Raw genomic sequence first — 24,028 nt, forward strand, 5'->3', positions numbered from 1 at the left:
CTCTTTGATCTTTTAAAGGGAGACAAAAACCCAGCCTCCAGATGGTATCTAAACCCAGATGCAAAAAGGGCTCTCCAAGTAATTAATAGCCACTTCCAAAAGGCATCACTAGCCAGATATAACCCCAAGCTACCTGTCCAACTCTTAATATTTAATTCCTCCCCCACCATGGTAGGAGCAATTCATCAGCCACACGGAGTACTAGAATGGCTTCACACGCCAGTAGGGGGCACTCCTCGCTTCCTTACAGAAGTGGACACTCTTGCATCCATGGTTTGACAAGGAAGAGATAAAATTATACAAATTATAGGAAAGGAACCTGATACTCTTATTATCCCCTTCTCATTATCAGATGTACAATGGCTCTTAAAGCATCACTCCTCTTTTGCAATTAGCTTAATAGGCTTCCCAGGACAAATTGATAATCACTATCCCAAAGATAAATGGATGTCAGTTATTCCAGTGTTTCGCTGGCTCCCACCTCAGCTCTTCTGCCACAAACCCATAAAAGAGACTATTACAGCCTTTACAGACGGAGGAAAAAAGGGAGCTGCATTAGTTATATATGACTCTCCTGATGACCCACCTGTGATATATTCATCAGCCTCTATCAGATAAATCCCCACAGTTTTAAGAGCTCTTTGCTATCTATATGGCTTTTGATAAAATCAATAAACCCTTCAACCTTTATTCTGACAGCATTTATGCTGTTAATTTACTCCCATGGCTAGGCCGTTCCTTTATTAAAATAGATGGTACCCCCATCTCACCTCTGCTAATACAAATTTCCACATGATTACAAAAGAGAGTGGCTCCATTATTTGTCCAGCATATCAGGTCCCACTCCTCTTTCCCAGGACCTCTTACTGAAGGAAATGCCATAGCAGATAAAGTAGCCACCGCTGGAACTTTCCCTGCCAGCATACCAGATGCCCAAGACCTCCACCATGCCACTCATATTAATTTACAAGGGCTTCATCTCAGATTTCCCCACATTCCTCTCAAGCAACTTAAGCGCATTGTTAGAACCTGCTCTTCTTGTGCATCAATAATACATACCCCTGCTATGCAGCAAATGGGCGTCAACCCTAGAGGACTAAAATCTAATGCCCTCTGGCAAATTGATGTAACTCATGTCCCCCAATTCGACAGACAAAAATATGTGTTTGTAACCATAGACACTTACTCTCACTTCCTCTGGGCTACTGCTCAGACTGGTGAAGGTTCAAAAAAGCTAATAAATCACATGCTTTCATCCTTTGCCATCATGGGCCTCCCTGCACAACTAAAGACAGACAATGGCCCAACATTTACCAGCTCCTCATTTAAAAATTTTTGTGAAGCGTGGAAAATCACCCATCACACTGGCATCCCTTACAACCCACAGGGACAAGCCATTGTGGAAAGGTCACATAAGACCTTAAAGGACCAATTAAAAAGACAGGCTCAAACAACATATTCTCCCAATATTCAATTAACATTAGCCTTGTTCACCCTTAATGTACTTAATGTATATAGAGGGACAGATGCTCCTCCCATCACCCGACACTGGGCTCAGATACACCCAGTACCACCCATCATGGTTAAATAGAGGGACCCCTTTGATGGACTCTAGAAAGGACCAGATCCATTGTTGACCACAGGGAGAGGATTTGCTTGTGTTTTCCCACAGGATCAACCAAAGCCTATCTGGGTTCCAGCTAGAAATGTCGGACACCTCCCCGCCCACAAAGAAAATGGCTCACATGACCCTGACAGAGACAAGGAAAAGAAAGAGGCAGAGACGACATCCAAAGCCACACCGGATCACATGGAGAGAGATCCATGACCTAGTGGAGACTGCATGCCACAGATGTCCCCCTGGAGCTTCCTTCTCTGTCATTCTCATGGCTGTCTTTACCCTGCTCAGCACCAACGCTTCAGACAGCCCCCACTCTCCCTAATACCATGTTCTAGAGAGTTTATTTCTCAAGGAAAAAATCAGATCCATGGGACAATCGCTGGAGCATTTAAGTAATAACAGAATTCTACTCAGGTGTATTTTCTAGGTACTGCACAGGTTAACTTTCATGTCTCTCAACAGCTCACACCCGTAGCCAAGTCTGTACTAAATCATAATATTATTCTACAAGAAAGACAGAGGACCAGATAAGATACTATGTCCTGAAACAAGTTTAACTTTCTTCCCACCTACCCCAATGTCTAATTACTTTCTTTTGTGCATCTACTGACAGCAGTACCAGTTACCACCCTTCTCTACCCAGGAGCAGAAAAAGATTTCACTGACTCTTATCTAAGTGGATTCAAACAACTGGCTAACCATTCAATTTGCATTTTCAGCAGCAAGCCTACTCATTACAAATGCCTCACTAACTACTCTCCCCAGTACAGCATGCATCGCTCCTCTTTTCCTATAGATCAAGGAAAAGCCCAAAACTGTGTTGATTTCTTTGTACACCTTTTGTGTACCAGTAATGTTTACATCTCAGGAGCTGCCAGCAGAGAAAGATCTTCTTCCCCCTGCTGGTAGAGATCGAGCTTACACTAGATGCTGGAGACGTTGCTATGACAACAGCTACTACAAGCTGCACCTGATTCTGCCTTTGGCTGAGACAAGCTGAACCAAGCTATGACATCAGTGACTGACAGCCTGGAGTTTCTCCAACAACAAATGAACTCTATCACCAAAACGGTGCTTCACAACAAAAGAACATTAGACTTAATAACTACTGGACATAAAAAGAGTATATATGATATTGAGAAAGATACTGTTTCTTTGTAAATAAATCAAATGTTGTTAGAACTAATGTTAACACTCTCAAAAACTTTGTAATCTATTGGCTTAGCAATCCCTTGTTTGCATGGCTCCTATCCCTTGTTGCTCTCTGATAATACTGTGTATTATGCTTGCTCACTGTTTTTTAAGATTTCTTTGCTGACAGTTACTGTTATTGCTGAAAATCACTACAGAACGGGTCATGGTCAGTTATCAGACTTTGGATTCTCCCGAGATGAGATGAGCCGGCCCTTAGGGCTGGCAATGGCGCTTCTTCATATTTAAATCAAAGAGGAGGAAGCCACAGAAGAAGACATTCTATTTAAGCTTCCTTTCATGTTTCTTGACATTCCTGTCATTTTTCTAATTAAACACAAACTCATGTCTTTAGCAGTTGAATCGACATATGCAGCTGAGCCAAGAAGCAAAGATCCATCATGGGGCATACCTTTCTGCTGTGGCTGCTGCAGTAACGGCTGCGGCTGAGTCTGCAGCAATGGTGTAATAGAAGCTGCTGAAATCTGTGCCTGCAGGAGTGACTGCGGCTGCGGCTGTGTCTGAACACCAAATGTTGTCTGTGGTGCAATTGGCTGAATAACTGCAGGAGGAGTCTTCAGCAAAGGCTGGGTTTGGGACTGATTCTGAAAAATAAGGAAATTTTAAAAATGGAAAAAAAAATTAAGAAAATTAAAACAATTATCAAATTTTATAATACTAAATGCAATAATCATGTACCTGATTTGGTAGTGTTTGAATCCTTTGTGCATTCCACTTAAAAGGCATATTAGGGTTATAAGTAGCTTCAACCAAAACTCTATCACCGACTTGGGGAGTTTTCCCTTTGACAGCACTGAAAAGATAAATACAGTAAACAGTCAATATAATAAAAAGAAAAGGGATTCTTTCAAAAAAGATTTATATATAAATTAAAAGAGATCTTTTCCCACCCAAAAGATTTATACACTTATTTTAAGTATAATACAACTGAAATGAAAGCCTGAAAGACTTTTTTTTTTTGGTGTTTTTGAGATAAGGTCTCTCTATAACCCCCAGGTGGCCTAAAATTTGCTTGATATGTAGACCAGGCTGGCCTTAAACTCACAGAGATCCACCTACTTCTGCCTCCCTTGTGCTGGGATTAAAGGCCTGCACCACCACACCAGGCTCATTTTTATTTTGTTAAGATTTATTTCAAGGGGGCTGAAGAATGGCTCAGAGTTTAAGAGTTTGAGCTGTTCTTGTAGAGGATCTGGATTTGGTTCCCAGCACCTACATGGTGGCTAACAACCATCTGTAACTCCACTTCCAAGGGATCATATGCCCTCCGTGAGCATTTAGAAACATAGGTGCACTAACATACATTCAATTAGAAATTTATGTTTTAGGGTCAACAAGATAGCTCAGTAGGTAAAGATGCTTGTCACCAAGTCTGGCAACCTGAGTTTCATCCCTGAGTCCCAAAAGTGGAATGAGAACTGAATTCAGCAAGTTATTTTCCACCCTCCACATGTGCATTTGGACTCACCAAATAAAAAATGCAATAAAATTAAAAAAAAAAAATTTTAGGCTAGGTGTGGTACAGCATGCCTTTAATCCAAGCACTCAGGAGATAGAGGCAGGTATATTTTTGTGAGTTTCAAGCCAGCCTGGTCTACAGAGTCCAGGTCAGCTAGGGCTGCATAGTGAGCCCCAGTCTCAAAGCAATTAACAAAAACAAAAATTCCTAATTTTGGGCGTGGTGGCGCACGCCTTTAATCCCAGCACTTGGGAGGCAGAGGCAGGCGATCTCTGTGAATTCAAGGCCAGCCTGGTGTACACAGTGAGTTCCAGGACAGCTGGGGCTACAGGGAGACACTGTCTCAAAAAAAGATTAAAAAAAAAAAAAAATCCCTAAGTTTTAGCACTGGTTAAGCCCTCCCTCCACCAAACACATACATGTGTATGCACAAAAACAATTTAGGGGCTGGAGAGATGGCTCAGTGTTAAGAGTACCGGCTGCTCTTGCAGAGGACCTAGGTTTTTGTTCCCAGCACCCAGAAGGCAGCTAACAACTGTCCATAACTCCAGTTCTAGGGGATTTGATGCCTTCTGCCCTCTGTGGGTATTGCAGGACATGGTGCACTTAAGGCAGGCAAAACACATACATGCAATTAAAAAGAAAAAAATTAGGGCCAGAGAGATGGCTCAGTGGTTAAGAGCACTGGTGGCCCTTGTAGAAGACACAGGTTCAAATCCTACATTCACATGGAAACTAACAAACCTATGTTAACTCCAGTTTCAAGGGCTCAGACACCCTCTTCTGGCCTCCTCGGGCAATGTACTACAGAGGTGAACATGCAGGCATAATACTCACACACAAATAAAAAAAATTTAGAAAATGATTTTCAGTCAGTATCAGATGTCAAAAAATTAATTTTAAAAGGCTATTTCAGCTGGGCATGGTAGCACATGCCCAAAATTTGGGAGAAAGAAGCAGGTGGATCTGTGAGATCGAGGCCAGCCTGGTCTACATAGTGACTTCTAAGTGAGTGGGGACTACAGGGCGACCACGTCTCAAAAACCAACAATAACAACAACAACAAAAATTACACAAGACAGGCAATTTCAATTTTACTGCACAAGAACATTACTAAGAAATGTCACCTGACTAAACATTTACAACAAACTAAAAATATTTGGGGGGCTGAAGAGATGACTCAGCGGTTAAGAACACTTGGTATCCATTCAGAAGATCCGAGTTCAGTTCCCAGAACCCATGTCAGGCAGCAGAACACCTATTAACTCCAGATTCCGATGCCTCTTCAGGCTTTTTCTGTGGGCACCCCGACACACATAGCAGACACAGACATAAACACACACACACACAAATTAAAAAAAAAAAAAAAAAGTCCTAGAAAACATTTTTTTTAAACTTTAAAAAAAAAAAATTTTTTTGTTTAGTTTTTATTTTATGTGTATGCGTGTGTTGCCTGCCATGTAGGTAAGTGCACCTGTGTCGTGCAATGCCTGTGGAGGTCAAAAGAGGCTGTCGGATCCCCTGGGATCAGAGTTACAGACAGTTGTTAGCTGCCATGTGGGTGCTGGGATTCGAACCCAGGTCTTCTACAAGAACGACCAGTGTTCTTATCCGCTGAGCCATCTCTCCAGACCCCAAAAAACAATTTTAAGATATCTTTAATCTCATTCTGTAGCACAAGGGCACATTTGCTAGTGTAAGGTCTCAGCAGGAAAGGATTCTAACCACCAAGCCTGGTGACCTGAGTTTGACCCCTGGAACCCATATGGCAGAAGGACAGAACCAAATCCCAGTTTCCTCTAACAGGTAACACAGTCTTTCCACCCCTAAACAAATAAATATAATTTTCTTTAAAAGGACACAGGCCCTAGGTCCTGCCTTTAATCCTAGCACTTGGGAGGCAGAGACAGGCAGATCTCCGTGAAGGAAAAAAAAAAAAGGGCACATACACCATGTATCAATATCTCATGGAAGTTTACCCAAGCTGAAAGAAGACATCTTCATCCACAAATCCAAATGTATCGTGTAGCTTTGTAACAACTCCTGTGAAAACACGCTGCTTCTGAGGTTGAGTTTGTTGCTGACTGGACCTTGGTGTTGGATATGATACAGTAATCTGTGCTGCAGGCTGAGGAGTAGACAGGCTAAGGCTTGTGGGCAGTGCAACTGCTGGCTGTTAAACAAAAGTAATACCACATTAAGGTGACTTAATGACTTGTAACTGCTTAAAAATATTTTTTAAAAATGACTGTACAAACATGCTTTGGACTAGGAAGACACAGTTTCTTCTCCAGAACCCACAGAAAAACAGCCATCCAGGGTAAATACTATGATACCTTATCTCAAAAGTACCCCAACCAATCAGGCATGATGGCTCATGCCTTTAATCCCAACACTAGGGAGACAGAGGCAGGCAGATCTCTGTGAATTCAAGGCCAGTCTGGTCTACACAGGAGACCCTGTATCAGAAAGACCCCAAAAAACCCCAAAACCAAACAAATAAACAAAACCAGCCTGTCAAACACTGCCTCAGTAAAAGGCTTAGTAAAGTTTAAATATACTAAAAGAAATTATAGTCTTCTTGGCATCGCAAAAGCTATTCAATACCCTCCCAATAAATTTATACTTAAATCAGTCCCAGTTTTTTTTCTTCCAAATACCAGGTCCAAATTCTCTACCCCACTGTCAATCTGCTGGTCAAATTCAAATTCAGTTTTTAAGTATCACCTCCTTAGAGGGTTTGATGGTGCACACCTTTAATCCTAGCACTCCAGAGGTAGAGGCTGGGGGAATCTCTGAGATCCAGGCCACATGGGGCTACAGGGAAACCGGGTCTCAAAAAGACCAAAAATAAATAATAAGTGACAGAGTATGTAGCTTCATTTGTAGAGTGCTTCTCATGCATACCTGAAGCCCTGGTTTTTAAAAAAAAAAACAAAAAAAACTTGCCAGGCGTGGTGGCACATGCCTTTAATCCCAGCACTTGGGAGGCAGAGGCAGGCAGATCTTTGTGAGTTCAAGGCCAGCCTGGTCTACATAGTGAGTTCCAGGACAGCTGGGGCTACAGGGAGACCCTGCCTCAAAAAAAAGACAAAAAAAAAAAACAAAACCATATTTGCTGGGCGTGGTGGCACACACTTTTAGACCTAGCACTCCAGAGGCAGAGGAGGCAGATCTCTGTGAGTTCCAGGCCAGCTGGGGATACAGGGATACCCTGTCTCAAAACAAAACAAAAAAATATATATATGGAGAGAGTGAAGAGAGAGACAGACAGAGACAGGGAGGGTCTCACTATAATTGCTAAGTAGACAGGTTGGCCTGGAAATCCCAGAGATTCACCTGCTTGTTTCCACAGTGATGACATTAAAGGTATGTGCCCTGCCCTGGGCTTGATTCTCCAACCATAGTACATGCCTATAATCCTAGCATTCAGGAGGTGGAAGCAGGAGGACCAGAACATCAAGGTTATCCTTGGCTACAAAGTTCAGGCCAGCCTGAGACACATTTTTTTCTCAAGAAAATAAAAAAAAAGTAACACATTCTCAACTTAAAAAATTTACAAGTCATACAGTAAAAACCTTCTATCATACCTGAAGAGTTCTAACTACTCAATTCCTAGCCAAGAAGCTACCTCATCATACTTATTATTAATGAGATGTCTTAAGTATGCATATATACATATATTCCTTCTCTAAAACCATATAAATTCTTAATACACTATACCTTTCCATCTCAACATATAAAAAATCCCACATCTCCCATCTTTATCTAACAATAAATATTGCAATATTATTACATGAATCCGGCAAGTACCCTTAAACTCTGAATGGATGAAAAACTAAAATAGAAATAAAACTTCATTTAGATGTCCAAAAAAATTAAATAAAGATCAAACTGACCTGTGTTAAAATGGTCTGCTGGGGTTGCTGTAACTGAAAGTAAGACACAAAAAAGTATTAATCAAGAATTAGTTTCAGAGCTAATTTATGAAGGTAAACTTGGTTTTAAACATTTTAAGCTTACCTACAACTTTTTCAAACTACACACCTGGTGCTTCTAAGCAACTCATTCAATATTAATTATATAATTACATTTAATTAAAATAAAGCCAAAATGAGACGAGGGGCTGCATACCTTTAATCCTAGCACTAAGGAGGCAGAGACAGGTGCATCTCTGTGAGACTGAGACCAGCGTGGTCTACATAGTGACTTTCAGGCTAGCTAAGGCTACAGGGAGATGGGAGATGCTGTTTCAAAGAAAAGGAAGGAGGGAAGGAGTACAGGGAGGGAGTCAGTGAAGTCAGTGAGATGGCTCAGTGGGTAAAGGTGCCTATTTGCCGAGCTACTGACCTAAATTTGACCCGAGGGAACCTCCTGTAACAAGGACAGAACTGAGTCCCTTAAGTTATCCTCTAACCTTCACATGTACACTGTGGCACATCCCAGGCCCACACACAAACAGAAACACCAAATGTTTTTAAAAGTTGACTTGTATGGCAGGGGAGTAGTGTTCTCTGTGGTATGTACACGTACACACACACACGTACACACACACACACACACACACACACACACACACACACACACTATACAGGGTGAAAACCTCATGTACATAAATGTGGAGACCAAAGACATTAGATGGCTTCTCTTACCACTCTCAACTTTACTGCCTTGAGGTAGGGTTTATTATTGAACCAAAATTTCACCTTTTCAGTGAGCTCTTGGCATGTCGGCCCCCAGTGCTGGGATTATAGACACTCAAGAGGTATGACAAGCTTTTTACAATGAGCGCTAGGATTCAGGTCCTCAGGCTTACAGAGCAAGCACTCTTACCCACTGAGCCATCTCTCTAGCCCCAAGAAGTTGATTTTTAGTTGTGGTTATTTCACTGAAACAGCATAAGATCATGCATGGATGCATGTGCACAAACACATACATACCCTACAACTCTGTAAAGTAGATAATTTCAGATTTTGCAATGTGTTGACTGCCACAGAGCTTAAAAGTATAAGGCCAGCCAGGAGTGGTGGCACACACCTTTAATCCCAGCTCCTTTGTTCAACACTCACTGGGTATGTATTTTGAGTCAGAAATTGCTAGAAAGACACAGCTGCTAAAATGGATGATATGACCTAGGCCTCACCCTCGGATGACAATATGTTAGATGCCATTATGAATGTAAAGGATGTATTTGGTTTCTCTGTGCCAGAATTTATCCAGAAAATGAAGATAATTAAATAAATGACATACACCATCAAAAAGTGAAAAAATAAAATAATAAAAAAAACAAACAGGGGCTAGAGAAGGCTCAGCAAATAAGAGTGATTGCTGCTCCCAGGACTGGAGATCAGTTCTCATCACCCATGTCCAGTAGCTCAAAACTGCCTGTAATTCTAGTTTATGGGCATCCAATGGCCTCCTCTGTCCTCTATGTGCACCCACACACCCGTGCAGTTACAAAGACATACATACACACAAAAAGTAAAATAAATCTTAAAAATTTCGAAAATTTAAAATGAGGAAGGACTGGGGATATAGGTATATTGATAGGGTACTTGCCTAACATGAATGAAACCCTAAGCTCAATCTCTAGCACTGCTATGGTGGGTCAGTGTGTTGGCTCACTGTGAGAGGTGCTTGCTGCACAAGCCTGGCAATCTACCTGTCTGATCCCCAGAACTCAGGTAAAGGTAGATGTAAAAGTAGGACACTAGAAGGTTGTTCTCAGAACTCTACATGTGTGCCATGGCATGTATGTTCTCACAGACACACATCATACACAAATAATTTTTTTCTTAATCTCTCCAAGACAGGGTCCCCCTGTAGCCCATCTCAAAAATCTCTCTCTCTCTCTCACACACACACACACACACACACACACACACACACACATGGAAAAACAACAAAAATAAAAATGCCCTGCCCTGGATTATGGTTTGGCTGTAAAATATCTCTCACAAGCTCATAAACCAAAATAAAAACTTCCCTCAAGATGCTTCTTGCCAGGTATGCAGACACAGTCAGAAGCAATACACACTACAATCCACAGATAGGCCTAAAATAAGCAGCATTACTAAATGGTCTGATGTCTCATAGGCATGGATGCCATGAATAAACATATATCCTCTCCTACATATGTTTTTAAGGAAAACAGGAAAGGAACTGATGTGATAAGAACAGAACTTATATAAACTTTTAATTCAAAATATCCACTGCATATGGAGTTACCACATAACAGGTTAAATTTCATCAAAATAGTTTTCTGTATGAATAGGTGAGTAATGCCACTTTCATGTGATTCAACAGAATACATTATAATCAATAGTACACTTTATAACTGTACTTAAATATTTGAGTGGGACTACAGATTTAACTTAGTTGGTAGAGTGCTTTCCTAGCATATGGGAAGCCCTGAGTTCGTTCCTCAACCCTGAATAAAACAGAGGAGCATGCTAGTGTATTCCAGTAATTGCAGCACTCAGGAAGTGCTAACAAGAGGATCTAAGCTGGCCATGGTGGTGCACGCCTTTAATCCCAGCACTCCAGAGGCAGGGGCTGGTGGATCTCAGTGAATTCCAGGTAGCCTGGTCTACATACCAAGTTCCAGGAGACAGCTGGGACTGCAGGGAGACCCTGTCTCAAAAAAACTAAAGAAAAAATATTTTTTGTTGTTATGTATATGAGTGTATTGCCTGCATGTGTGTAAGTGCACCTGTCCTGCAGTGCCCTCAAAGGTGAGAAAGCATCAGATCCCCAGGAACTGAAATTACGGCAGTTGTTAGCTGCCATGTGGGTGCTGGGAATTGAATCCAGGTCCTCTGCAAGAGCAGCCAGTGCTTTTAACCGCTGAGTCTCTCCAGTCTCTTAAAATCAACTTTTAACATGGAAAATATAAACTAACCTGCTGTTGCACACTATACAAGGCTTGCTGAGGCTGTGAGTATTGCTGGGGGGAAAAAAAAAAAAGATTATTCAAGGAAAAATATGGTTAAGTTTTATTCATTCCTAAAGTAATGTATATAAAAACAGATATGAAACTACACAGAACAGAAATTTTCTTTTTATTTTGTATTTTTGAGACAGGGATTAAAGGCGTGCACGACCACGCCCAGCTAGAACAAATTTTCTAAATCAGCTATACTTCATCTAAAACAAAATGAAGATTATTTGTACTCTGGGATCCACTAAAGTCAGAATTTTCATCAATAGTAATAAAGATAATGACTATCCCATTTACCAACCTAAGAATTTAATAATTTTGACTATACAAATATACTTTGTGCTAAGCATACACTTTTGTTTTGTTTTGAGACAGAGTCCTACCAGGTACCCCAGTCACGCTCTCTTCCCAAGTGTTAGGATTATAAGGATGTGTCACTATGCTCAGCTACAGTATAATCTCTAACCCCAGAAAAAAGAATTAACTTTTTTTTGTGTTTTTTTACCCTCAATTCATTCTTTAAAATACGGAAGTAGCAGCCAGCCATGCTAGCACACACCTGGGAGGCTGTGGAGGTACTGGGAGTTCAAGGGCAACTTGGGCAACATAGAAAGACTGTTTTAAAAAATATATATGAACCAACAGAAAACAGCAAACAAAAAAAAAGGGCAACCATCTTCTACATCTTACTAAAACTCACCTGCTGCAATGCAGCTGCAGCGGCTGCAGCTTGTTGCTGCAATGCTGCAGTTTGCGTTAACTGATAGTTCGCTGGCGTTTGTGTGGTAAGGCCTGCCGCCGCCAATGCAGTTTGCTGGGTATAAATGGTAGGAGAGGCTCCCAGAAGTGAGGGCTGCTGAACACCCAGTGCAGCTACAATGATCAAAAGGGAAAACAAACGCAATCAAGATTCTTTGGATAGTTTTCTGAAATTTTCCATGAGAACTGAGCAACTGAAAAATGTAACACTTGTCAAACTTACTTGATTCCTATCCCTCCAGATCACAAAGGCATTACAAGAAATGTTCATTCTATGGCAATATAAGAAAACATGGGTCTACCAACTTCAACTGCAATGACTCAAGTCACCTAGACCAATCAAGTGAGTATCAGGGAGTATTTTTCAGACCAACCTACCCTACATAGTACTATTGAGGCCAGCTTGTAATACAGCAGACCTTGTCTCAAAAAACAAAAAAGGAGAGCTGAAGAGATGGCTCAGCAGTTAAGAGCACTGACTTCTCTTGTAGTGTACCCAGGTTTGATTCCCAGCACCCACAAGACAGCTAACCACTGTCTGTAACTCCACTTCTAGATTTGATGCCCTCTTCTGACCTCCGAGCTTACTGCATGACCTGGTTGTACCTACCTACATGCAGGCAATACATTCATACACATAAAAAATAAAATTAGTAAGTTTGTTTGATGAGTGGTGACTAGGATATTTGTCTGTAAATACCAAATAAGCTTATTTTGCACAAGTCAGAAAATATTACCAAGTACCACAACTAGTCACACATAGATATTGTCTATGAATTGCCCAGGACTAAGGTGATACATCTTAAATGCAACCTCTACACCTAAGGCTCACGAAATACAGAACAGGGGTAATGAAGACAACAATAATGAATCTTTAAGTTCTCAATAATCAAGATCCCTCATGCAACAGAGGGCCAGGAACACAAAAGGTCACAAATGGCCAAAAAGTAGAGATTAAAAGTCTGCAGATTACTGGTCCTTGGACAGGACTCCTGTATTATACTTCACCCACCCAGAGCTCAGGGACCATTGCAGAAGAGAGGGCAGAAAGATTCTAAGAGCCAGGGAGGCAGTGCACGATCATATGGAAGTAGAGTCCTGGCAAGCTCCTGGGACCCTGCTCATATGATTCTATGGCAATGGTATCTTTTTGAGACAGGGTCTCCCTGTAGCCCCAGCTGTCCTGGAACTCACTATGTAGACCAGGCTGGCCTCGAACTCACAAAGATTCACCTGCCTGTGCCTCCCAAGTGCTGGGATTAAAGGCGTGCACCACCATGCCCAGAGGGACTATATATTTTATTCATGACATCACTGGTAAATTCCATTTGAAGCCTACTCTAGGATTACTATGCAAAACTTGCCTACTTACTATAGGGGTAGTACATAAACAAAATTACATTATTTCTTTTTTTCCGTTTCTCTTTTTACTGAGACAGGATGTCATATAGCTATGCCTGACCTCAAACTCTTTATGTGGCCACAAATGAGTGAGAATTCCTCATTCTCTTAACTCAGACTCCCAAGTGCTGGGATTATGAATGTATGTCACCATAAAAGTATATGCCATGCCAGAGCCTCATACATGCTAGGCACTCTATCAACTGAGCTGCATCTGGGCCCCTAAACTTTAATTTTGAAAAATCTGAGCCAGGCATGGTGGTACATGCCTTTAATCCCAGCACTTGTGAGGGAGAGGCAGGTGGAGCCTCAAACACACACATACACACACACACACACAGAGAGAGAGAGAGAGAGAGAGAGAGAGAGAGAGAGAGAGAGAGAGAGAGAGATCTGATTTAGTATTATGCCCAAGAATATACATAATTTCAAATACAAGCACATGTTCTGGTTACAAAATCTCATTAATACATTAATACAGAGAATCTCTATTATTTTTTTGTTAGAACTATAGCATAGAAACAAGGGCCTCCCAACACGCTAGGGAAGTGTTCACTGAACTATACCCCTTAGCCATGTATTGCCAGAAACAGAAAAGGAAGACCTAGATTTACTAACTTTGTCCTTGGCAAATTTAGTAAAAAAAATTTTTTTTTTGAGACAGGATTTCCCTTGTAGTCCCAGCTGGTTTGGTACTCACTATGTAGACCAGGGTGGTCTCAATCTCACAGAGACTGACAAATTTACTAAATCTTTATTGTCTCCTTGCTCATTCATAAAATAAAAGCTAAGGGCAGAAACCAAACATGGTAGCAACTCTCTTTAATCCCAGCATTCAGAGGACTCAGGAGGCAGAGAAAAACAATCCTTTGTCAGATCAAGGTCACCGTGGTCAGTGTGTTCCAGGGTAGCTTGGGGCTATAGGGAAACCCTACCTCAAAACAAACAAACAAAAAAATGTTAGGCATTAAGCTGGGCAATGTGGAGGTACTCATCTGTAATCCCAACATTTGCTTTGTTTTTTAGAGTTTTGTTTTCTTTTTGGAGAGAGGATCTCTCTATATACAGCTGGCCTGAAAGTCACTATGTAGACCAGGTTGGCCTTGATCTAAAGATCTTACTGAGATCCAACTTCTTCCACCTCCCAAGGGCTGTAATTAAAAGCATTTACCACCATGCTGGGCCTAATACCAGCCCTTGGAAGGTGGAGGCAGGAGGATAAGAAGTTGAAGGCCATTCTTGGCTCCATAGAGAGTTTACAGCAAACTAGGGCTATAGACCCTGTTTCAAAAAAACAATAATGAATTAAAAAAAAATAAAATAAAACATAGACTATCTAAGCCAGGCATGGTGGCACACACCTTTAATCCCAGCACTTAGGAGGCAGAGACAGGTGAATGTCTGTGAGTTCCAGGCCAGCTGGGGCTACAGAGAGACCCTGTCTCAAAACAAAAACCCAAAAATATAGACTATATACTGGGCTTGGTGGCACATGGATTTAATCCTAGCACTCTAGAGGTAGAGGCAGGCAGATCTGTGAGTTCTAGGACAGAAAAAAAGAAAAATGGTAAGAGAAAAAAAGTGAAGAAAAATTGAGATATCTGATATCAACTTCTGGTCTCTACACATAATGCACTTAGGTACACACACAAATGGAAACAAGAATTGACTTAGTGCAGATGAAACAGAAACAAGAATTATTTGATTTACTGTTTCTGTAAAAGGAAGAGGTCCTCTTTGAACATCTCACCACACCTTTCACCTGGGTACTGGGTATCAAAGCCAGATCCTCCTGTTTGTGTCACAGCACTTTACCAGTGGAGCCATCTCTCAAGACCTCTAGTTTTCCCATTACTTAACAAAGAAATACTTTGGTCTGAATTAAATATGATCTATAATAATTTCTATTTCCAGTAAGAATGCTGGGCAGTGTGGTACTCACCTCAACCCCAGCATTTAGGAGGTTGAGGGAGGAGGACTGACTGGCATGAGTTCCAGGTCAGACTGGGCTACACGGTGGGAATGTGCCTCAATTCCATAATACTAAAATATAAAATGATAACCCTTAAGTATCCATTCCAATGAAAGGAAAGGTCATTTCTGTTTCCAGTGATTTAAAAAAAAAGACAATTTTACTGTTTTTAAAGCATGCATCACCACACTGCCTCTTATTTTTTTAAATATTTTATTATTTTTATTTTATGTGTATGAATGTTATGCCTGCGTGTAGGCACTAGTGTCATGCAATGCCAGAGGAGGACAGAAGAGGCTGTTGGATCCCCTGGAACTGGAGTTAGAGACAGTTGTTAGCTGCCATGTGGGTGCTGGGATTCGAACCCAGGTCTTCTGCAAGAACAACCAGTGTTCTTAACCGCTGAGCCATCTCTCCAACCCCACCTCTTACTATTTTTAATGATGTATACGTATGTCTGTGCCTCTCTTTGTACGTGCACATGAAATTGTCAGACCCCCTAGAACTGGAATTGGTTGTGAGCCACCATGTGGGTGCTGGGAACTGAACTCTCATGCTCTGCAGGAGGAGCAAATTTGCAGAGCGTGGTGGCACACACATTTAATCCCAGCATTTGGGAGGCAAGAGGTATCTGTGACATGGAGGCCAACCTGGTCTACATAGTGAATTCCAGGCCAGCTGGGGATACAAGGAGACCCTGTCTCCAAACAGCCACCTCAAAAAGTAAAAGATCAGCAACAGCTCTTAACAACTGAGCTATCTCTCCTACCATCATTTTCAGTAATTTTTAAAACACTGAGAGCACAAGGTCTTAGAATCTGAAACTCAAAATTACAACAGAGGTATTTAAACATACCAATGAGAAAGGTGTGGTGGCTCACACCTATAAGGCCAGCACTGAAGAAACTGAGGCAGGAAGATGAGGATCATGCTGAGTTCAAGAACATCCTGGGCTAAAGAATAAGAGCCTGTCTCACAAAGCAATTAATAAATGGTATTTTTTTTTATCGAATTAATACTGAAAATGTCTTTTTTTCCCCACTCTAATTTGAACCCAAAGTGTTCATTTATGATGTTTACGACTATCTTTTCCTTTCCCTAGTATTTTTTTATTGTTTTTTTCCAAAGACAAGGTCACATGTGGTAAAGACTGGCCTGAAACTCACTCAAGGGTGCCTGGGAACTTCTGATCCTATTGCATCTACCTCCTAAGTGCTGAGATCACAGCAATTCCCTATCACACCTAGCTATGAGGTACTGGAAATCAAATCCAAGGCTTTGTGTACACTCAGCAATTACTAGACTACCTAAGGTATGTCCCTAGCTCATGGCAATTAAATTCTTTTTAAAGATTTCTCTAACCGAATCCAGGTCCTTTGGAGGAACAAAAAGTACTCTTAACCTGAGGCATCTCTCCAGCCCAAGGTATATTCTTTTTTAAAAAATTTTTACTTTTCTTTCATGCATATGAGTATATCGTCTGCACCTGTGTCATGCAGTGCCCTCAGAGGACAGAAGAGGCATTGGATCCCTTGGACTGGAGTTACTGATAGCTATTAGCCACCATGTGGGTACTGGGAACTAAGCACTGGTCCTCTGCAAGAACAGCCAGTGCTCTTAACTGCTGAGCCATCTCTCCAGTCCCAATATTAAATCCTTTATGGAGTACTTCTACTTTAAATTCAAACAACTAAATATCATAGTTAGACCAACAAGATGGCTAATGGATAAAAGCACTGGCAAATGCCTGGAGTTCAATTCCCAGAACTCCTGCATGTAGAGAGAACCACTCCCATGAAGTTGTCCTCTAAACTCTTCAAAACACCTATAACCATACATGTCAGACACATATGCACACACACATACAAAATAATAAGGGGCTTGGTGGGTAAAGGTGCTTGCCAAGTATGGCAATCTAAGTTCAATCACTAACGCCTACATGTCAGGAGAGAACTGACTTCCCAAAGTTATCTTCTAACTTCCACATGTGAGGTTGGCCATTACACAGACACACACAGGAAAAAAGTCATGTATAACTTTTCATAAATTATGGCCTTTAGATACATTTCCTTTTAAACATATCGTCTAAAAACTTAAAACATTCTAAACGAAATATACTCTATTTGGGGCTCAGATAGGTTTAATCCCTACCCCTATGCCCCCGCCAAAAGCAGGTAGATAGGCTGGGAATACAGATCAACAGTAGAACACTTGCCTAGCTATAGAAGACTTTTTAATAACCAGCATGGGAGATATACATGCTCTCTATAGAATTAGTGACCTACAACATTATTAAATCAATTAGAGGATAATCAATTTAAAACATGAAAAACTATAAGCCAGGTGTTGTAACTCATGCCTGTGATCCCACTATGCAGGAAAGAGGCTAAGTCAAGAGGACTGCTACTAGTTGGGAGGCCAGGCCAGACTAGGCTACAAGAGACTTCAAAAGAAAAACAAACAAACAAAAACGGGGGTCTTAAAAGGAAAACAAAAGAAACAAACAAAAAACAATAGGCAAGTACAGTGGGGCAGACAGATGAGAGCAATGTATAGTGACATGTTGTGTATGAAGGTATGAAGAAACCTTAGTGTGCATTCAAACCAAAAAAATAGCCGGGCCTGGTGGCGCACACCTTTAATCCCAGCACACGGGAGGCAGAGGCAGGTGGATCTCTGTGAGTTCAAGGACAGCCTGGTCTACATAGTTCTAGGACAGCTAGGGCTACAGGGAGACCCTGTCTAAACCACCCCCTCCAAAAAAGTGTTTTCAATCCTAAAAAGTACTGCAGATGGTTGTACATACCATCTTCTTCATCCTCTGCTTCCTCTGATGGGTAAGCAGTTTTGCTAGTTGATGCAATTTTTTTTTTTTTTTTTTTTTGGTCTTTTTGAGACAAGGTCTCCCTGTAGCCCCAGCTGGCCTCGAACTCTGGCCTCGAACTCACAGAGATCCACCTGCATCTGCCTGGCAAATGCTGGATTAAAGGCTTGCACCACCATGTTCAGCCCCATGAAATCATTTTTTAAAGTATTTTAAAAAATAAACATTTGCAAACATTTCACCATACCATGAATCTAAATCACTGCTGTACTAGGGCCCCCTCCACACATTTACAGTACAATTATTCAGTAGGCTGACCTGGCTGGGACACTGCAGTGGCTGTAAACTGAGTAGCCCATGGCGGATTCTTCTGTCCTCCAAACTGAGCCATGATGCAAGGGGAAAACTCCCTTCACTTGTTTCTCTTCTAGAGCAGCAATCTATTAAGAAAGGATTCATATTTCAAACTTCAATTACAAATATCACCTAAGGGTATTTTAAAGAATTGCTTAATATTATCAAGGGCATGTAAATGCAATTTGTATGCAAAGGAATATCTGAAATTCTACAAAAACATTACATCAACAAGATCAATAGGAAGTACCCTACTTCAAAGATATCCTTGGGGGACTTAGACTTCTTTCTGTGACATAGTGACATTATTCAAAAAAGCCTTGCCAGCAGGCTTGGTGGCCTATGCCGTTAATCCCAGCATCAAGGAGGTGGAGAGCCAGGCCCATCTCTGTAAGTTCCAGTCCAGCCTGTTCTACATAGTGAGTTCCAGGCCAGCTGGGGCTACACCGCCAGACGTAGTCTATAAATATAATTGATGAAATAATAAACAAGAAGTGGACAACTTCACAGTCACAGAGCCTTGGATGTTTCTTTGGGCAATGGATTTAGACCACAGTAGTGGTGGAAATCAATCCTGGAAACTGAGTCAAGATCCCCCGATTAAAGGCCGAGGCACGGACGAAGACCATTTCGATCATCGTCTAGTCGGTACTGGAGAAGTCACTCTGGCCTTTGTCACCCTGGTCCCTCACTGTTGAAAGGCGGTTGAGAGAACTCGTGAGCCACGCCGAGGACCCCTCCCCAAGGCCCGGGAGACCAGGCGGTGAGGGGCCGGCACCGCGGAGCCGGTATCCGGGGTGGGGGTGGGGGCATCCATCTTCCTCCCGCCCCGGTCTCTCGCCGTCCCCAGGAGCTGCCACCCAGCGCAGCGCGCACGGGGACCCGGAGCCCTCGGGCCGGGCCCAGGGAGCCTCCATCCTCCTCGGAAGCCCCCGCGACCCCGCCACACCGGGCTGGTCCCGGCCTGAGGCCGCCGGCTCAGCACCTGAAGACCGCGGGGAACCGCGGTGGGGGAAGGGCGGCGGGCCTGCTACGACCCGCACAAAAGGGGCCGCGTCCGTCCCTGCGCATCTCCCTACAGCCACGCCGCGCCGCGCCACCACGCCACCTCAGAGCGCACTCCCCGCCGCGCGGGAGCGGAAGGACCCGGACGCGACCGCCCACAGCTCCAAACCACAGCGCTGACCAGACCTTCACCTGAGCAGGGACCGGGCTAACGCCGAAGCCATTTCAAACCCGTCAACCTCAGGCGCATGCGCCAGCACCCCCCCTTCCTCTGCGCCGCACCTCCAACCCATCTCCAGAAGGAACGGCGCTTACGGCAAGACGTTCTGCGCGCGCGCTCCTGGCGGAACGTTCTGCGCGCGCGCTCCCGGCACGCTCCCTACACCCGGGAGCTGGAGCGGGTGCTTAACAATGAACAGGTGGTCCCGGATCAGTTCTGAGGGAAACGCGCTCTTGAGGCTAGGCCAGGAGGGAACGGTCACGTGGTCCTCGGGGCGGGGTGGCGCCATCTTGGGTCTTTTAAATCTAATTCCATTTCTTGGAACAATAATGTTCGGTTGCATCCTGTGTTCTAAAGTGAAACATGATTAGTTTAACAGAAAGATCACGGTTTGGGCCCGGCGTGGTGGGGCATGCCTTTAATCCCAGCTCTGGGGAGGCAGAGGCAGGTGGATCTCTCTGAGTTCGAGGCCAGCCTTGTCTACTAAGGGAGTGATAGATAAAGTAGCCTATTGATGAATCTAGTTGATCAGGGGAAAGCACCAGGACACAGATAAAACACCATCAGAATAGTTTATTAGCAAGGGAACATATGGGACAGATTCCCTTCCGGGCAGGGAAAATGTCTGCCTAGGTCCTGAGCTGGGGTATTTTAAGGGGGGAGTCTTCTGCTTCCTACAGAAGGCAGGAAGATGTATATTTTTTTAAAGCTGGGCAGGGGGAAGAGGGAGAGTGGGACTGTTAAAACCTGTCCTCTTTAGAGGTCAAAGGGGAAGCCTGCTGTGTTGGCCAAACAGTAAAGTCTGCTTCTCTTGACTTCAAAGACGATGGTGCTTATGGGCTAGGTTCCCTTTTCTCAGGATCTTGAGAAACCCTTGAGACCCTGTTGGTGAGGGGGTAGGGCTATCTGAACCTTAACAGTGAGTTTCAGGCCCTTGGGGCTATACAGGGAAACCAAAATAAAACAGTAATTGCAGTGCTCCATTTACCTAGAAAAATGTTCATGAATAAAGGCTTTATCATGCTTAACAAACATCATTGAAAAAAATGTGTTTAATCTGAGCATGGTGGCACACAGCTTTAATCCAAGCCCTCAGGAGGCAGAAGTAGGTGGATCTCTGTGCGTTCAAGGCCAGCCTGGTCTACATAGTTCCAGGCCAGCTGGGGCTACAGGGAGACCCTGTCTCAAAAAAGACCACCCTCCCCCCAAAAAAGATTTATTTATTATCTGTGTATGTGCGTGTGCCTTCATGAATTTATATGTGCCATGGGCATGCAGCTGCCTGTGGTGGCTAGAGGGCATCAGATCCCCTGGGATTGGAGTTACAAAGTGTGTGAGCCACCTGATGTGGATGTTGGAAAATGGACCTGGATTCTCTGCAAAAGCAGTAAGTGATCTTAATCAAGAAGTCAGCTATGCCTTCCACCCAATTTTAGTCTTTTACAATATAAACAATACATGTTTAGAACATCAGTTGATTTGGTTTATCTATACATTTAACTTTTATTAACAGTTCTAAAGGAAATCAGAATGTCACAACAAAATGTTCCTTTTTCATTTGAGGATTACTTTGAGCCAAAGACAATTAGGCAAGAAAAGCTTTCTTAACCCCCTCTCTTTTTACCTAATGGTAGATTACCAATGTCTTCTTTAACCGGTGTGGTGGCACACACCTTTAATCCCAAAACTCAGCAGGCAGAGGCTTGAGGATTTCTGTAAATTCAAGGCTAAACTGCTCTGCATAGCAAATTCCAGGGCATCTGGGACTACAGCAAGACCCTGTCTCAAAACTTCTTTGGAGATTTTCCAACAGACTGCACCTGAAGCGTATAAAGAAGAAAAAATTTTTTGTTTTGACTTTGAAGACAAAATCTCAATATGAAAGCCTGGCTGTACTGGAAATTGCTAGATTGACCAGGGTGACCTCGAACTTGTAGCAATCCTTCCCCTGCCTGCCAAATGCTGAGAATGTAGGCATTACCCACCTCTAGTAGCCTCAGCCAGAAATCTTACTTCATTAATTACATTTTCTACCATATGTTAATCTATTAATCTTCCATAGTTTGCTTTACTTAGAAACTTGAACAATTTTTGTCTTGATATTTCTCTTTGCGTGTGTGTGTGTTGTGTGTGTGTGTATGTATGTGTGTGCGTGCTTATTCCCTGCTGAAATTTTGTATCATTTGTGTCACGAATGTTCACCTTTATTTTCTTCAGCTATGATTATAGTAGTTGATAATTCCAGCATCTGGCCTATTACTGAGCTATATCTCCATTTCTCTTTGTACATTTGATACAGGGTCTCACTACATGGCCAGAGAGGCTTTGAACTTGAGATTCTTCTACCTGAAAGGCTAGGATTAGAAACCTAGGCCAAGATGCTTAATTTATGTTTACTTTTTTGTTTTGTTTTGAATTAAGATAGGAATACATCAGGCATGTCTCTCTTCATTTATTATTCCTTTGTTATAAAGCTATATAAACTCAAACTTTTGAATTATGTTGCTGTGAGATGCAGCAATGTATACATGACGTGTTAATGAATTTCTGTTTTTTTAAATCTTTTATTATACAGCTCCAACAAATCTAGAAGGAAGGAAGGAAGTTTTCCCATGGGCAAGTGGTATTCACTTGTCACCCCAGCACTGACAGGAGGATCGCTGCCTTGTCCTCATGGCCAGGACTACGTAGTGCTTCAAAACAATTTTTTTTTTCCGCTTCTCTGAAGAATATTTTAAAAGGTTTTTTCATTGAACTGTTTTCAATTTTGGGGGGTATATACCCTATCTTAGGGTGCAATTCTGGGTCAGCTAATAATTGTATATTTACCTTTTTTTAATAGGGTAGAGTGGAAACTCAGATCTCCACTAATCCAAATCATGGAATAAAATCGGCCGCATTTGGGGAAGCTGCAGGGGTCAGCAGAACCAGAGGGCAACAGATAAGATTGACCTTGGGAAAACCACCTTCATAGACTCTGTATCTCCACTTCCAGGTATGTCTTAAGTTTAACTTTAGGACAAAATGTTCAACTATTTTTACAGTGGCTGCAGTATTTTATATTCCCATAAGAAATGTACCAAATCATTACAAAACTTTATTCCTCTTTTTTAAACATAATTATTTATTTATATGTGTAAGTGCATATGTATGTATGTGTGTGTGTGTGTGTGTGTGTGTGTGTGAGTGTGTGTGTGCAGGTGTGCTCGCCTGTGTTGGGGTGTATGGAGGCTAGAGGTCCACAATGGGTACTTCTGTTGCTCTCTACCTTATTTATTTATTTATTTATTTATTTATTTATTTATTTATTTATTTATTTATTTATTTAGACAAGCCCCAGCTGTCCTGGAACTCACTATGTAGACCAGGCTGGCCTTGAACTCACAGAGATCTGCCTACCTCTGCCTCCCGAGGGCTGGGATTAAAGGCCTGCGCCACCACACCCGGCTGTCTACCATTTTTTAAAGCTTTATTTTTTGGGTGGGCTGAAGAAATGGCTCAGTGGTTAAGAGCACTGGCTGCTCATGCAGAAGACTTGGCTTTGATTCCCAGCACCAACATGGTGGCTAATAGCCATCCATAACTCCAGTTCCAGGGATCCAATGCCCTCTTCAGTCCTTGTTGGGCACTGCACAACATGGGTGCACTTACATACATAAAGGCATAACACTGATACATATAAAAATTTTTAACAGCTTTATTTTTACTTATGAGTATTGAGTAGGAGCAGGGGTTTAGGTTTGTTTATACATGTACCTGTGTGCAGATGCCTGCAGGGACCAAAAGGCCCCTAGAGCTGGAGATACAGGTAGTTGGGAACAACCAGACATCTATGCTGGGAGGCAAACCTCTCGCCTCTGGAAGAGCAGCAAACATTTTTAGCCATTCATTCGTCTTTCCAGCCCAAAATTACATTAAGATTTTATTGATTTATTTTATTGATTTTTTAATATTTTATTTATTATTTTTATTTTATGTATATGAGTGTTGTGCCTACATGTAAGTAAATGCACCCGTGTCTTGCAGTGTCCATGGAGGACAGAAGAGGCTGTCAAATCCCCTGGAACTGGACTAACAGACAGTTGTTAGCTGCCATGTGGGTGCTGGGATTCAAACCTGGGTCTTCTGCAAGAACAGTCAGTGTTCTTAACCACTAAGCTATCGCTCCAGCCCCCTATTTTACTTTTTAAAAAATATTTTATTTAGTCCTGCATGGTGGCGCATGCCTTTAATCCCAGCACTTGGGAGGCAGGGGCAGGCA

The 24,028-nt window shown here is 42.3% G+C and overlaps 1 protein-coding gene and 1 non-coding gene across 8 annotated transcripts in view; both read right to left on the minus strand.

The window, feature by feature from the left end:
* Window positions 1–19,848, minus strand: part of Ccar1 (cell division cycle and apoptosis regulator 1) — a 57,369-nt gene extending 37,521 nt beyond the window's left edge. For 2 of the 7 annotated variants that reach the window (XM_008832644.2, XM_029563357.1), the window contains exons 1-8: window positions 19,740–19,848; window positions 18,507–18,628; window positions 11,933–12,105; window positions 11,194–11,238; window positions 8,192–8,224; window positions 6,272–6,465; window positions 3,512–3,626; window positions 3,225–3,417 (exon numbers count right to left, since the gene is read on the minus strand). In XM_008832644.2, coding sequence (XP_008830866.1) covers window positions 3,225–3,417; window positions 3,512–3,626; window positions 6,272–6,465; window positions 8,192–8,224; window positions 11,194–11,238; window positions 11,933–12,105; window positions 18,507–18,579 — 826 coding nt within the window. In that variant the 5' untranslated portion in view covers window positions 18,580–18,628; window positions 19,740–19,848. Of the gene's footprint in view, window positions 1–3,224; window positions 3,418–3,511; window positions 3,627–6,271; window positions 6,466–8,191; window positions 8,225–11,193; window positions 11,239–11,932; window positions 12,106–18,506; window positions 18,629–19,527; window positions 19,548–19,650 lie in introns of those variants that run through there. The other 5 variants (XM_008832645.3, XM_029563353.1, XM_029563354.1 and 2 more) reach the window with 5 other exon arrangements.
* A 2,756-nt stretch (window positions 19,849–22,604) lies between these two features.
* LOC115070277 lies at window positions 22,605–22,770 on the minus strand. The gene has a single exon (XR_003849461.1). It is a non-coding gene; the product is annotated as a U1 spliceosomal RNA (small nuclear RNA).
* Window positions 22,771–24,028: the final 1,258 nt, after the last annotated feature.

Source organism: Nannospalax galili, unplaced genomic scaffold (genome assembly GCF_000622305.1).
Source record: "Nannospalax galili isolate Female #2095 unplaced genomic scaffold, S.galili_v1.0 scaffold156, whole genome shotgun sequence".
NCBI lineage: Eukaryota > Metazoa > Chordata > Mammalia > Rodentia > Spalacidae > Nannospalax > Nannospalax galili.